Source organism: Rhinopithecus roxellana, chromosome 11 (genome assembly GCF_007565055.1).
Source record: "Rhinopithecus roxellana isolate Shanxi Qingling chromosome 11, ASM756505v1, whole genome shotgun sequence".
In the NCBI taxonomy this organism is placed as follows: domain Eukaryota; kingdom Metazoa; phylum Chordata; class Mammalia; order Primates; family Cercopithecidae; genus Rhinopithecus; species Rhinopithecus roxellana.
Genome location: NC_044559.1, coordinates 52,767,190 through 52,782,579, shown reverse-complemented (window position 1 = coordinate 52,782,579; position 15,390 = coordinate 52,767,190). Strand labels below are relative to the sequence as shown.

Sequence of the window (15,390 nt, the reverse complement as noted above, 5' to 3'; positions counted from 1 at the left end):
ACTGATGCCACGCAATGTCTACACCAGGTCTGCACATCCACGGACGCCATGCAACATCTGCATATCCACGGACACTGCGCAACATCTGCACATTCAAACTCAGGTGCACACACACGCATGCCTTAAACACATCCACACCCACGTGGACACACCACATTTGGAGGTCCCAATACTCCCAGAAAGATCCATAACACACAGTCCCCGTGGGCCCCTTGTGCGCAAGTCTGATAAGGCTGTATTTTGTGTATTAGAAAAATCCTTTTTTGAAAAAAGATAACAGAATTACTTATTACTCTCAGCTGCTTGCTTTCTTCAGTTCATGAAAAGGGCAGGAGAAGGCGCAGTTTGCACACAACTGCAGGACACACAGATATGTGTGCACACACAAAAACACCATGCACACAAGAACACAGACACACTCGTGCTCATGTGCACACAGATGCACAGGTGCACACACAGATGCACATGTGCACACAGAGACACACAGATGTACACGTGCACACACAGACACACTCGTGCACAAGTGCACACACAGACGCACACATGCACACACAGATGCACAGGTGCACACATACACACAGATGCACACATGCACACAAGAACACACATGGACACACTCGTGCAGACACACGTGCACACACAGATGCACAGTTGCACACAGACACAGATGCACATGTGCACATAGACACACGTGCACAGATGCACACGTGCACACTCGTGCACAAGTATGCACACAGACGCACATGTGCACACACATGCACAGGTACACACACAGACGCACATGTGCACGCACACAGATGCACAACACACGTGTACACACAGATATGGTAGATACACTCCAGATACACACAGAATGCACACATGCGCAGCACACACCGGCACACACAGACACACAAATGCACTAGAGACTGAGAGGGTGGAGATGCCGCCTTCCTGGCCGGGTTCATCCAGCAAACAGCATGTTCCTTACCTGGGAGGGAACGAGATGTCCAGTTCATACAGTCTGTCCTTAAAGACAGACAACTCCTTGTCAAACTCCAAGAGCTAAAGGAAAGAAAGAGCAGAAAAAGTCACATTGGTTTTCCTCGCTGGGGGCACGTGTGTCTGTATGCACCTGGGACGCTCGAATGCTTGGTGTGACATTTGCCCTTCCCAGAGCTGCCACATCTGTCACCAGAAAGCTCTGTGGTGCCAGCGAGCTCTGGTGTCCGCCTGCTCTGCTGCAGACAGTGGGACCTGCGCTGCCCACTACAGGTGTGCTCTGCCCACCCAGAGACCTTCCTCTGTTGGGGATGCCAGAGAAGCACTTGTGGCCTCGGGCACCGCCGTGGCAGCCCCAGCAGCAGCCCCTCTCGGCCTCTCCTCCCTAGGGCTGGCTCCCCCAGCAGAAGGAACACAGCTCCTGTCCTGCCCTGGGTGTCAAGTAACTTGCAGAGTAAGCGACGTCAGCTTGGTGAGAACAGGTCAGGGAAAATGGTCCCAAGGTGCACAGTGGTGAGATTCTGGCAGCAGCTTGGGGGCAAAATGTTCATTCCCACATGCACGGGAGGCAGCCAATGGCCTTGCCCCCGAGACTCTTCCAAAACAAGCCCCAGGCAGGCATCACCTCCCAACCCTGCAGGACTAGCCCCGGCCGTGTTCCTGAGCGGTCATGCACACCCTCTCCCATGCTATTCATTAGTCATGTCCCCACAGCTGTGCAGGGCATGGCGTTGAGCCAGGGCTCCCTCAAAACCACACTACATCCTGGCTCTTCCTGTGACCTCGTCCATCATCCCTGAAACGGGCACTCAGCAGTCTCATGCACACAGTCATTACCCCGTGCCAAGCTGCTACCTGAGCCACCGGCCCAGGCCTCCTGCCTGGAGCACATATATTCACAGCCCCGCTGCCTCCTGTCTCCTAAGAGGGTACGGCTCCAGCTCCCCTTCAAAGGAGCAACTCCCTCCAGCACCCACAGCCTCTGGGAAGGGCCCCAAGTCAGCTCCTCAGTGGGGTGGGGATGCAGTGGAGGCCTCGGAAGAGGGACGCCCCTCCTCAAAGGCAGAGCAGGGGCATGGGCTCTGGACCAATCCTGCACATGTGTGTTTATGTGTACGCAGGCATGTGTGTGTTTGCATGCAGGCATGTTTATGTGTGCACAGGCGTGTGTGTGTGTACATGCAGGCACGTGTTTATGTGTGTTCAGGCATGTGTGTGTGTGTGTACATGCAGGCACGTGTTTATGTGTGTACAGGCATGTGTGTACATGCAGGCACGTGTTTGTGTGTGCAGGCGTGTGTGTGTACATGCAGGCACGTATTTATGTGTGCGCAGGCGTGTGTGTGTACATGCAGGCATGTGTTTATATGTGCACAGGCATGTGTGTGTGTGCATGCAGGCACGTTTATGTGTGCAAGCATGTGTGTGTGTATGCAGGCACGTGTTTACGTGTACATAGCATGTGTGTGTTTGCATGCAGGCACGTGTTTACGTGTACATAGGCATGTGTGTGTGTGCATGCAGGCACGTGTTTACGTGTACATAGCATGTGTGTGTGCATGCAGGCACGTGTTTACGTGTACATAGGCATGTGTGTGTTTGCATGCAGGCACGTGTTTACGTGTACATAGGCATGTGTGTGTGCATGCAGGCACGTGTTTACGTGTACATAGCATGTGTGTGTGCATGCAGGCACGTGTTTACGTGTACATAGGCATGTGTGTGTTTGCATGCAGGCACGTGTTTACATGTACATAGGCATGTGTGTGTTTGCATGCAGGCACGTGTTTACGTGTACATAGCATGTGTGTGTGCATGCAGGCACGTGTTTACGTGTACATAGCATGTGTGTGTGCATGCAGGCACGTGTTTACGTGTACATAGGCATGTGTGTGTGTGCATGCAGGCACGTGTTTACGTGTACGTAGCATGTGTGTGTGTGCATGGGGCACGTGTTTACGTGTACATAGCATGTGTGTGTGCATGCAGGCACGTGTTTACGTGTACATAGCATGTGTGTGTGCATGCAGGCATGTACTCAGATACATTCACACACAGGCCTAGAAACACACATCATCTCTAGGTCATTCTGGAGCTTGAGTTTCAGGCTTCCCCACATCAGAGATGCAGCAGGGTCCCCAGTCCCCGTGTGGGCCCTGCTGGCTTCTCAGGTGTGGAGGTGAGGAGGCAGCAGGGAGGCTGCCAGCCGCAAGGTGCCATGTGGTTCTTGGCTCTGCAGGCACCAGCTATGAGACTAGGAGCCCAGATTCCCCCAAGGCCTGCCCAGGAGCATCTTTGAGATCTGCTGAGAGTTGGAAAGGAGCCATTGCCATCCAGTGGCTTTCACCAAAATGCTGATGGCAGGTTCCCTGAATCTCTACGACACAACATGTTTTGAGATTTCAGGAAGGCACTGGCAGGAGGGGATCAGATCTTCCCTGCACCACCAAATCCTCTCATTCCTCCCAGTGTAACTCATACCTTTCAAGACTCCCAAGTGTGGTTTTTAAGTTATTGATTTATTTTTTGAGACCAAGTCTTGCTTTGTTACCCAGGCTGGAGTGCAGTGGTGCAATCTTGGCTCACTGCAACCTCTGCCTCCTGGGCTCAAGCGATTCTCCTGCCTCAGCCTCCCGAGCAGCTGGAAATTCAGGCGCATACCACCACCCACGCTAAGTCTTTATTTTTCATAGAGACAGGGTCTTGCCACATTGCCCTGACTTGTCTGAGATTCCCGGCCTCAAATGATCCTCCTGCCTCAGCCTCTAGAAGTGTTCTACCGTGCCCGGCCCCAAGTGTGTTTTCTTTTTTTTTTTTTTTTTTTTTTTGAGACGGAGTCTTGCTCTGTCACCCAGGCTGGAGTGCAGTGGCCGGATCTCAGCTCACTGCAAGCTCCGCCTCCCAGATTCACGCCATTCTCCTGCCTCAGCCTCCCGAGTAGCTGGGACTACAGGCGCCCGCCACCTCGCCCAGCTAGTTTTTTGTATTTTTAGTAGAGACGGGGTTTCACCGTGTTAGCCAGGATGGTCTCGATCTCCTGACCTCGTGATCCGCCCGTCTTGGCCTCCCAAAGTGCTGGGATTACAGGCTTGAGCCACCGCGCCCGGCGTGTGTTTTCATATTACCACCATGCATGAGTCCACGAAAAGCAGCTCGCCTTAGCCTACAGGTTTTTAAGCTTTACACAAATGTTCTCCTTCCTTCTTCATCCCACCCTGTTCTGGAAGCTCAGCTACTCCTGGTTCTCCGTGGGACCTGCTGCTGGGGCCACATCTCTCCATTGCGGGTACTGTCTTTATTGTGGCCGTTCTGAGGGCTGAGCTGGGAGAACGCTAAGTGTGTGGGGTTTTCCACCAGCTCTTTGATCGAATCCCTCCACTTCTCTGGGTGTGTATTTTTGTGGTTGTTCTGGAAACCCACTGCCACTTGCATTCTTGTAGGTAATAGGACATTTTTCCCGCATTGCTTTAAAAATCATGTTCAACGTTCCACTTTCCACTCTGACACGTCTGCGTGTGGATTTACTTCCATTCCTCTTGCTCAGGACTCACCATGCTTCCTGAGGTTTATGTCTTGGATAATTCTGGAAAATGCCCAGTCATCAGCTCTCCAGCATGCCCCTCGTGAAGCCTCACTGTGCGAGCACTGGGCTCTTCCCTCCTCTCTCAGCCCCTGACCCTCCTGTCCCATCCTGCCACATTTCTGTGCTGCATTCTGGGCCGTTCCCCAGGCCTGCTGTCCCGTTCCTTAATCCCTTCTCCAGCCGTGTCTACTCTGGCACTTAACTCATCCCCGGAGCTTTTAATTTTAATGATAACACTTCCACAAGTTCTACATTTTTAAAATCTGTCGGGATGTTTTTTCATAGTGTGGTACTTACATTTCTAATTCTGTCATGCTTTGAATAATTTACAATATTATTTTATAATTTGTGTCAATTATTCAACGATTTGGCATTATTGAGGGTCTGCCTGCCTTTGTTGTATCTCTGGACTCTTGCTATCTGTAGAACGCGACCTTTTGTGGTTCAGTCTGTGACTGTAAGATAGTCTTTGGTGGGTCTTGATTTTGGGGAATTTTTTTAGTTGTGACAATGAATGTGGACCTCCCCTCCAAAGTGACTGACTGGGTCCCTGCACCGCACTGGCCTCCCACAGCTCGGAGTCACCCAGGGTGACTGCTCACGGCTGTCCTCAGCAAGCTTCCTCATGGCACCTCCAGGCTCCGTGCTGCTCACCTGCTGAGCACGCTGTCCCCAGACTCCTCCCCACCGTGCTGTCCCCTGCCAGCCCTAGAGCTCAACAGCGGGGATGTGGCTGTCTGTCTTGTTCACCCAGAGCGGGGCCCAGTTCAGAGCAGGCACCCAAAGTGTCGTCAAATGAACACATGCCCCCTGCAGTGCACCGCGGTGCCTTTCCCATTCCCAGCATGTGATCTCCAGACAATCTAGGCATTTGCTTTCTTTCTCACATCAAGTTACTGCCTTGATGAGACTCCAGTAAAACTTGAAAAGCTGGAGATGCAAGTTCATAGCAGTCTCGGGGCCTGTGCCGCCCAGAGACATGTAACACCCGAAGGCGCCATGACCTCTGCAGGGCACACCAGGGAGTAGAGGTCGAAGCAGACACAGCACAGAGCCTGGTGGTCCCAACACATTTGTAGTCTAAGAACCCAAAGAACCTGGCTTTGTGTTTTGCTTTTGCCAAATGTGTATTTATATTACGCACATGCAAACTCTTTCTGAAATTTCCCCTGGAAACGAGACACTCTCACTAGATGCCAAATTCTTTCTCTGAAAGCGGGTCCCTCTCCCCACACTCACAGTGGAAACATTGCCTGCTGCGTCCCAAGATGCAGGGTGGCAGGCCTGTCTGCCACAGGGTTAGACCTGGGACTCCTCCTCAACCTCCCCTCAGGAAGACAGCGGACAAAGGACCGCCCAGGAGAGGGGCTCGGGTGCGTCATGAGGAAGCACGCACTATGCCACAGCTACCCTGTACCAGAGATGGGCACAGCGGAAAGGAGAGATGGGCACAGCAGAAAGGATAGTGAGATGGGCACAGCGGAAAGGTGAGATGGGCACAGCGCAAAGGAGAAATGGGCATAGGGGAAAGGAGAGATGGGCACAGCAGAAAGGAGAGTGAGATGCGCACAGAGGAAAGGAGAGTGAGATGGGCACAGTGGAAAGGAGAGTGAGATAGGCACAGCGGAAAGGAGAGATAGGCACAGCGGAAAGGAGAGATGGGCACAGCGGAAAGGAGAGATGGGCACAGCGGAAAGGTAAGATGGGCACAGCAGAAAAGAGAGATGGGCACAGCGGAAAGGTAAGATGGGCACAGCAGAAAAGAGAGATGGGCACAGCGGAAAGGAGAGATGGGCACAGGGGAAAGGAGAGTGAGATGGGCACAGGGGAAAGAGTCCTCAGCAAATTCCCACTCAGGTGAGCCAGAACGACGTCTCAGCTGTGCGGGGCCCTCTGATGCCACGTCCTTAATGAAGTCGTCCTGGATTGGCATTCCTCCAACCTTCTGCAGTGACCCCAGAGCCTTCACAACTGTGGGGGACACAGTCCTGGACAGCACCAAAGAGCGGGGGCACAGCTGGCCTCCTGCAGGGAGGGCTCTGCTCACGGCGGGCCCACAGTTCTCATGCAGCACTCAGGGAACTCCGGAGCCCAGAAGGACCATCATCCCTCGCAGGCGTGCGGCACAGCGTCCAACCCTGGCTCTGGCTCCAGCAACCACTAGCCCCCCTCAAGTCCTCAGCACCCCGATCCTCAGTGCTAGCCTGGCGCCCATCTGGGCTGCAACCGAGCCCGGGCTGTGCCTTCCCGTGTGGGCCTTTGAGGGCCTGGGGCTGCCGCAGCTGCTCCACTTCTTAGAAGCAGCAAGTGCTGCAGAGGCTGGGCGTGTGCGCAGAGGGAGCGAGTGCACAGAGCTCTTGGCCGACGTGAACTCATTAGCTTCAGAGAGCAGAGCACCGGGCTTCCTGTGCGGTGTGGCTATCGCTCAGGGCGGGTCATCCCTGCCTCTGGCCGCCAGGGTCCACAGCGTGGGGTCTGTGAGCACGGTGCTGCGTGGCTGAGCACTGAAGTCGCGAGGCCGCAGGCCTGAGTGCCCCCAGCATGGTGAATGTGCCAGGCACAGTGAGCAACGGACTGCACACCAAGGGGCACGTGAACAAGAATAGGGAGAACAGGGCCAGGGGCTCTGAGGATGCCAAGGCTAACTCCGTGGGCTGGCGTGGGCATGGGGCCGGGGCTGGCTGTGCTTCAGTGACGCTTACAGTCAGGGCTCCTGCAGGGCAAGGGGGTCACTGATGCTTACGGCCTCTGCAGGGTGAAGAGGGCGCTGGGCCGCAGGACACAGACTGTTCACTGCAGGCAGCTGGACATCCCTGCGAGCCCCCCACCACCTCCCTTCCCAAGAGCGTCAATGTTAGCAGGAATAGGGGTGACCGGGGACATACCCTGACCTGGAGCCCCACCTACTGGAACTTCTGATGCTGGGCCCCTCCGGCTACCACAGCAGAGCAGCGAAAGCCCCAGGCAGCCCCTAACGCCTGTTGGTGCAGGTTCTGGAAGCTGGCAATCCCAGGTTCGTGTGTTTCTGAACCACTCCAGGCCTGTGCACCCTTCAAAAGTTCCTGAGGCAGAAGCCACGGAGTGTGGCCACAGCCTCTCAGTCTGGGCACAGCCCATGAGGCGCCTCAGGGTGTAAGACCCCTGACCCTCCTCTGTGCACTCACGGGTGGAGAGACCCTTGCCCAGGTCACAGGATTCTGAGGATCCCTGACTCCCCTGGGGGTCTTCCCTGGCGCATACAAGCTGGCACTGAGGGGCCTGGGGACTTCCTGTCCCCCTAAGGACACTGCTGGTCCCTGGGGGTTCCGAGTGTGTGGACGGGTCCTCACCGCGGCCTGTGCCACGCTGACCTGCTGCACACTCAGGGCCTCGGTCAGAAGCACACCATGCACAGAGCTCTGGAAATCAGAACTCCGCCTTCGGGGAGAAAAGTCTCTGCAGCACCTCGCCCTAAATGTAAACGAAGTTCCATGTCACTGTTGGCTGAACCAATGATTTGCGCTAACATGGAAATGTGATGGCGGAAAAATTAAAAACCCAGCTTTCCAATCCTTTTCAGGAAGAACAGGGGTCTGACTCCAAGTGACAAAACCAAACCCTCAGGAGACGGGGCCACCGGATGCCATGGGAGAGTCCCACAGCCACGGGAGACCCCACACAACCCACATCCACAGACAGCAGCTCCCGGCCTTGCGCGCCTCATGAGAGAAGACAAAGGACGGTCTAAGGCTTTTCAGCAGCTCTGGGGGTCCTTCCTCAGCACCTGCTCACAGATAAGACAGTCCAGGACAACAGGAAAAAGCCGAGCTGGGGTCAGCCGGGGACCCACGCCATGGCACTGGCCCGTGGGGTCAGCCGTGGACCCAGGCCATGGCATTGGCCCGTGGGGTCAGCCGGGGACCCAGGCCATCGCACTGGCCCGTGGGGTCAGCCGGAGACCCACGCCATCACACTGGACCGTGGGGTCAGCCGGGGACCCAGGCCATCGCACTGGCCCGTGGGGTCAGCCGGGGACCCAGGCCATCGCACTGGCCCGTGGGGTCAGCCGTGGACCCAGGCCATGGCACTGGCCCGTGGGGTCAGCCGGAGACCCACGCCATCACACTGGACTGTGGGGTCAGCCGGGGACCCAGGCCATCGCACTGGTCCGTGGGGTCAGCCAGAGACCCACGCCATCGCACTGGCCCGTGGGGTCAGCCGGAGACCCACGCCATCGCACTGGCCCGTGGGGTCAGCCGGGGACCCAGGCCATCGCACTGGCCCGTGGGGTCAGCCGGAGACCCACGCCATCGCACTGGCCCGTGGGGTCAGCCGTGGACCCAGGCCATGGCACTGGCCCGTGGGGTCAGTCGGAGACCCAGGCCATCGCACTGGACCGTGGGGTCAGCCAGGGACCCAGGCCATCGCACTGGCCCGTGGGGTCAGCCAGGGACCCAGGCCATCGCACTGGCCCGTGGGGTCAGCCAGAGACCCACGCCATCGCACTGGCCCGTGGGGTCAGCCGGAGACCCACGCCATTGCACTGAACCGTGGGGTCAGCCGGGGACCCAGGCCATGGTGCTGTGCTGTGCGGTCAGCTGGGGACCCACGCCATGGTGCTGGGCTGTCGGGCTTGGCTTTACAGCCTCTCTGCTCCGCTGTGGCCTAGCCCTCAACAGCCACCAAGTCATCTATCCAGGCTGTTTGGCAAGGGTTCTGTACACACACAGTCATGTGTCATGTAATGACGGGGATATGGTCTGAGAAACACATCCTTAGGTAATTTCGTTGAAGGACATCACAGTGCGTGTACGCTCCATGCCTGGACTGTACTGTGGGGCCGCAAAGGGAGCTGGCAGGGCTGGAAGGGGCTTGGGTGAGCTGGTGAGCAGGCGGAGGTGAGTGGGAAGGCCTGGAATCAACTGGGCACTGCAGACTTTATAAACGCCAAGCACTGAGAGTAACAGAATGTCAGACTTTATAAACACTGAGCACTGAGCGCTGAGAGTCACAGAATGTACTGAAATGTATTTTCTCATAATAAGTTAACTTTAGCTTATCGTAACTTTTTTACTTTACAAACTTTAATGTTTTTCAACTTTGTGACTCTTTTGTCAAATAACACTTAGCTTAAAACACATTGTATAGCTGTATAAAATATTGTTTATATATTCTATAAACTTTTGCCTATTCTTTATATTTAATATTTCAAAATCTTAAAACACTTTTTGATAAAAAGGAAGACGACACAGACACGAGCCTAGGCCCACACAGGGTCAGGACCATTGACACTCCTCTTTGCCACCCCTGCGTCCCATGGAAAGGCCTTCGGGGCAACCACTCGCATGGAGCCTCATCTCCTGTGATAATGGCGCCGCCTTCTCGGTGGACCCGCCTGATGGACCTGCCTAAGGCTATTTACAGGCACCTTTTTTTATTAAGTAGAAGGAGTGCATTGCAGTAACGGTAAGAAGTGTGGGAGAGGAAACGCAGACACCAGTAACACAGTCATTTATGGTCACTCTGAAGTACAACGTGCTGGGCATCCCTGCATGTGCCAGACTCTCCCACGGCTGGCGACGCAGCGGCTCCTTCACACCAGTGCCGCCCGAAGCTTTCAGCCTCATCGTCAGAATATCGAACCTTAGTCATATATGTAGTCTGTTGTTGACTGAAACGTTGTGACATGACAGTATACACACGTACACACACACGAGTGCACACAGGTACACACACGCACACATACACCACACACGAGTGCACATGTGTACACGCACACACATATGTACACACATGAATGCACACAGGTACATGCACACACACATACACCACATATGAGTGCACACGTGTACATGCACACATGTGTACACACACACTGCCCCCGCAACACACCACCACACCCCCTTGCTTTGCTCTTCAATTCCTGACCGGGCTGAGGAATTCCAGGCCAGGCGGATTTTGAGTGTGTTGCCATCTTTACTGCTTAGCTGCAAATCCAAAAACCCAATGATGGGGTCTCTACAAGCAGCTCTGGGGATGCCTCCTTGGGGCCCAGGCGGAGGCAACTCCACACTGGTGTGTGCACAGGTGTGCCTGGACACGTGTCTGAGGCCTGTGTGTGCCAGGTACATGTGCCAAACGCATGTGCCTGGATATGCGCATGGCTGGACTACAGGGGGTGGCTTCACTGTCACCACTGAACACTCCCCAGGTTTCCCCAGTCTCCAAGAGAGACCTGCAGAGCTGCGTCAGGCCGCCGGAGCCCCTCTGTGGTCAGCACCTGCTCCTGGGTGGCCAGGGCCTCCCTCAGGCCTCAGCTGCTACTGCTAGGGTCTGCCTGAACTTTCTAACTGAAAACCAAACCACCCCCACCACACACCCACTCACATGCACACGCCTGCTCACACACGTGCTCACACACGCTCATACGAACATGCTTGCTCACACACACATGCTCATATGAACATGCTTGCTCGCACACTCACACATGCTCACACCCGCTCGCACATGCACTCGCCTGCTCACATGCATATGCCTGCTCACATACGTCTGTGCGCACACGCTCACACACACTCCGATAAGCACAACTCCAAGCCAAGTTGTGGGGAAGCTGGAAAACTCTAGGAAGGAGGAGCAGGCTGGGGCTCCCCAAGGTTTTCGGTGGCCGGGGCCCCTCCTTCCCATGGGATTGAACGGGATTCCTCGGCCAGCGTCCTGCCTGGGTGGTGTTTCAGGACTGCTCAGTGGACCAAGGCCACTTTCCCACCCTGTCTTCTGAGTTAGGAGGTCCCCAGTTTTGGCAGTGCAAAGCAAAAATAAAAGGAAATTCATGTGTGGTTTGAAATGAACTTGAACCTTCAAGCTGCTTAAATGTACCAGAGCCAGGGGGTGGAGGGATGCGGGTCCCAGGCTGTCCTCTGTCCACTGTGATGCCCCCAGGCCCAAACGCACTCGCCCCCACCCACACTCACCAGCCGTGAGCCCGGTGTCTGAGAGAAAACCCCGGGGCAGCCGGCTGGGAATCCCCTTTGCTCACTCGTGAGCCTGTCTCCTGACAGAGGCGTCCTGGCCTGGGCCTGCCTCCATCCTCATCGGATGCGGGCTCACCGTCCTGCTCCTGCGTCGGGAACTGTGCCAGACACTCTGCACACGTGGTCTTTACCCCCTGGGGCCTTCCTGCCTACAGGGGAGGCAGAGGTTCGCTGGACCGTGATGCAAATGCAAAGCTGCGCAGGGACCATGGCGGCCGTGTGACGGGGGGATCCTGTGGGGCGGGAGGGTCCCAGCATGTCCCTGCTCGGCTACTGGCTCTGAGAAGTTGGAGGGAGCCTCGCCCCTGCACGGCCGGCATGGGGGTGTCGCCCCCAGAATGAAGTGTGTGAGGGCCCCTGCTGCAGCTGGAACAAAATACCAGACAGGAGAGGTTTCTGATTAGAAGCTGCACGTGCTGCTGTTGAATTGATAATTTGTATCTCTCTGAGATTTTTCACAAACATGATCGCCAATTTCTTATGGTCTCCCACATTCTTCTTGATTACAAAGTGAAGGCAGCAGGGCCGTGTGGACAATGACAAAGCAGTGGCTGATCCTGCGCATCTGTCAGGAGCTGTCCCGGCCGCGGCTCCCGCCGCTCCTGCAGAGACCGGCGCTGATAAAGGAAGGAGGCCCAGAAAATCAATGCACCTGAGGCTACAGCGGTTGCTAAACACAGAAAACACCTCCCTCCAAGAGGCCGGCGCTGCGGACACTCCCAAGCCCAGCCCTGGGACAGCCGAAGAAAATTTAATCTCTCCAAATCCTCACCAGGGCACTCCATCCTGCAGCCCTGACAGCCACACTTATAATTAATTATACAATTTCGATGGGAATATCGACTAAACAAAGCTATAAATCATAGGAAAAGTCAATAGGCATGGACACATTCAATCATGTCCCGGCCAATGATTACTACTCTTAAAATACAATAATTATTTTCAGGAGCCAGCTTGAATTAAATTTCTGTCAGACGGGTACAAGACCGGCGGTTGATGAAGGATGCGATGGACTTGGGGCTGCGTCCGGGGCAGGCACATCCATCCTGCAGACGGAGGGTTTGTTCTCCATGGCTGTGGTGCTGCGTGTTTAACCGGACCGTGGAGATGGGCTGACCATCTTGACCCTACGTCGATGGGGACAGCTCCCAATTTCTGGGCACAACTGACTCGGTGTGCCGGCACCCAGGTCAGCAGGAACCCACGGGGCGTTCCCGAAGGCGCCATCGTCCCAGGCATCAAGTAGAGAGGATCTGAGTAGCAGGACAGCAATGCCAAGCCATCGGCTCCACTCACAGCTCTTTGGAGAAATCATGAGAAACAGCCTGGGAAGGCGCCTCCTGAGCTCAGGCCGCCTTTCTGCACGGGACTCCCGACGTCATCAACACAGGGCGTGGGGCCTCCGCAATCACACGGGATGCTCGCGTGGCTTCAACCCCCCAGCGTGTTTTCGTTCAGAATCAAATCCAAAAGTTCTCTCAAATATTCAGGTTAGTTTTCCTCTAAAGGTAGGAAACACTGTACGGTTTGGTGGCTGCCAACAGCAGGGGTGTGCTCTGTGCCGAAACGCTGAGAGAAAAGGAGAGCTTTGGACCCATATGAAAGACAATTGCTCCCAGATGCTTTGGACGCACCTCTCCACGCCGTGCGCCCGGCTCCACGCCGAGTGCCCCCTCCATGCCGCACCCCCTCCACGCCGCGGCCCTCTCCACGCCGCACCCCACTCCACGCAGCCCCAGCTGGAACCTGTCCCCCGCTACCACCCTACCTGTGGCCCAGGGAGCCTCCCTCTTCCCTGTCACCTTGCTCCTTCCAGAACGTTCCATCTCCCTTGGCCGCCCTGGCATCCTCCTCCAAGGGACCCTCCACTTTCTTCACGCCCTGTGCAAGGTACCTGGAGACCTCGCGGCACTGAGGAGCCAGCCCTGCTAGGGACCCCGAAAGCACCTCCTCCAAGCTCCGGCAGCCATGCAGCTGCGAGGACAGCAGCCCTGTCTCCCTCCTGGGCATCCACCTCCACGTAGACACCTCCTGGGCGCCCCCCTCCACCCAGACACCTCCTGGGCGCCCTCCCCCACCCAGACACCTCCTGGGCACCCGCCTCCACCCAGACACCTCCTGGGCGCCCTCCCCCACGCAGACACCTCCTGGGCACCCGCCTCCACCCAGATACCTCCTGGGCGCCCTCCCCCATGCAGACACCTCCTGGGCGCCCGCCTCCACCCAGACACCTCCTGGGCACCTGCCTCCACCAGACACCTATGCTCCCCAGGCTCTCCCTGCTCCCCACTGATGAGGCCGGGATGTGCCACCCGGGAGTGTCCTGCAGTTGGAAGCACCCTGGGGCCCAGAGTCCCACAGGAAGAGCCACAGAGGGGCAGTGGGAGCCACAGGCAGGCCGCCCCACCAGGCTCTGGAGGCTTGAGAAGGAGGGGGGAGGGGCTCCACCAGGCGCAGGTGGTGGAGCTGGGGAGAGTGCCCGGTGCCTCCCACAGATGGAGCAGGAGGAAAGCCAGCCTGCCTGGATGGAGAGAAGAGGAGGAGACCTCAGGCTTTCCCAGGCTGATGGGGCCCTGTGGGGACAGGACACCAAGGCCTGACCCGACCCCAGTGGGGGAAGGGGCCATGGGCTCCTGCAGCAGGTGAGAGGGACATGGCACAGAAGGCCCAGGCAACGCAGAGGCGTGGGCATCACGGGAGCCTCGGGCTCTGGGTTGATGGGGGGCAGGAGGCGGAAGTGACTTCCCGAGAGGATAGGAGCATGGGATCTGGGGGCCGTTGGGGAGGCAGTAAATGCCATCCTGGAGTGGAGGTTCTGGGCCTGGGACTAGGGGCTGGCAGTGTCTGCTGGGCTGGGCATGCCCCTCTGTCTGGCACTGAGAGGCTCCAGCTCTCCCTAAGCACTTTGCATGCACTGACCCGTGAGCCCTCACACCCCATGAGGGGAAACTGAGGCACGGACATCTAGCTGGCCTAGGACGCTACGATGTGAACGCAGCTGCACTGGCCTGGGTCCACCCGCCTGTGCTCCCTCACCTCTCCCACAGCCACGCCCCGACAGCTTCCTGAGGATGGGCCACCTGCCCTGCGCAGTGCCGGGGGGACCACAGCTGGCTGGGGACAGCCCTAGGAACCGATGCCGACATTTCCAGATCTTGGATGCTGGCTCGTTGCGCACAGCAGCACGTGTGGCTTAGACTCGCCACAGTGGGCGTGTTTACAGCAATAAGCCGAGGCCGTACACTGGGCCCCAGCCAGGTACTACGTGGTTCCGGGTTCTTTATGCTGATAAACATTTGTAAATACACTAAAAATGGGACAAAAGTAGACCACAATAAAAAATTAAAATTGTAAAAAGAGCGTGTAGCCACCCTCAGCGCTCGCCTACACTAATCCCTCGAAGGGAAGACTCACAATTTCAAAACCGACAGCAGGTCCAGCAGCCAGGGCAGCCTCTGGCAGGGCCGCTTCTCCGTGGACTGACCTGAGCCTCACGTTCCCACTGACACGCACCTCAGTTTACACACGTGTTCATGGACACACAGCGGCACACCCACCCCACAGATGCAGATACGCACTCACGTGCACATGTGCACAAGCAAGCACTAGCGCACACACACGTGCCCACACACAGACCCACACACAGCAAGTCTAGCGACGCGAGTGTGGGGAACCTGCTCCCTTCAGTCTCCCACTTCAGAGCAAAGCCCGAGGCCCCGCCGGCCCACTCTGAGACAAGGGGGTTTCCTCCCCACCCCAGAGCACCAGCGTCTCCCCTCACACATGTGGGGGTCTCTGAAGCTGATGGGTTGAGTG

At 56.5% G+C, this 15,390-nt stretch overlaps 1 protein-coding gene across 4 annotated transcripts in view; it reads right to left on the bottom strand.

Moving 5' to 3' along the window:
* Positions 1–15,390, bottom strand: part of INPP5A (inositol polyphosphate-5-phosphatase A) — a 247,020-nt gene that overhangs the window by 14,312 nt on the left and 217,318 nt on the right. For all 4 annotated transcript variants that reach the window (XM_010382741.2, XM_030940368.1, XM_030940369.1 and 1 more), the window contains one exon: positions 971–1,044. In XM_010382741.2, coding sequence (XP_010381043.2) covers positions 971–1,044 — 74 coding nt within the window. The remainder of the gene's footprint in view (positions 1–970; positions 1,045–15,390) is intronic.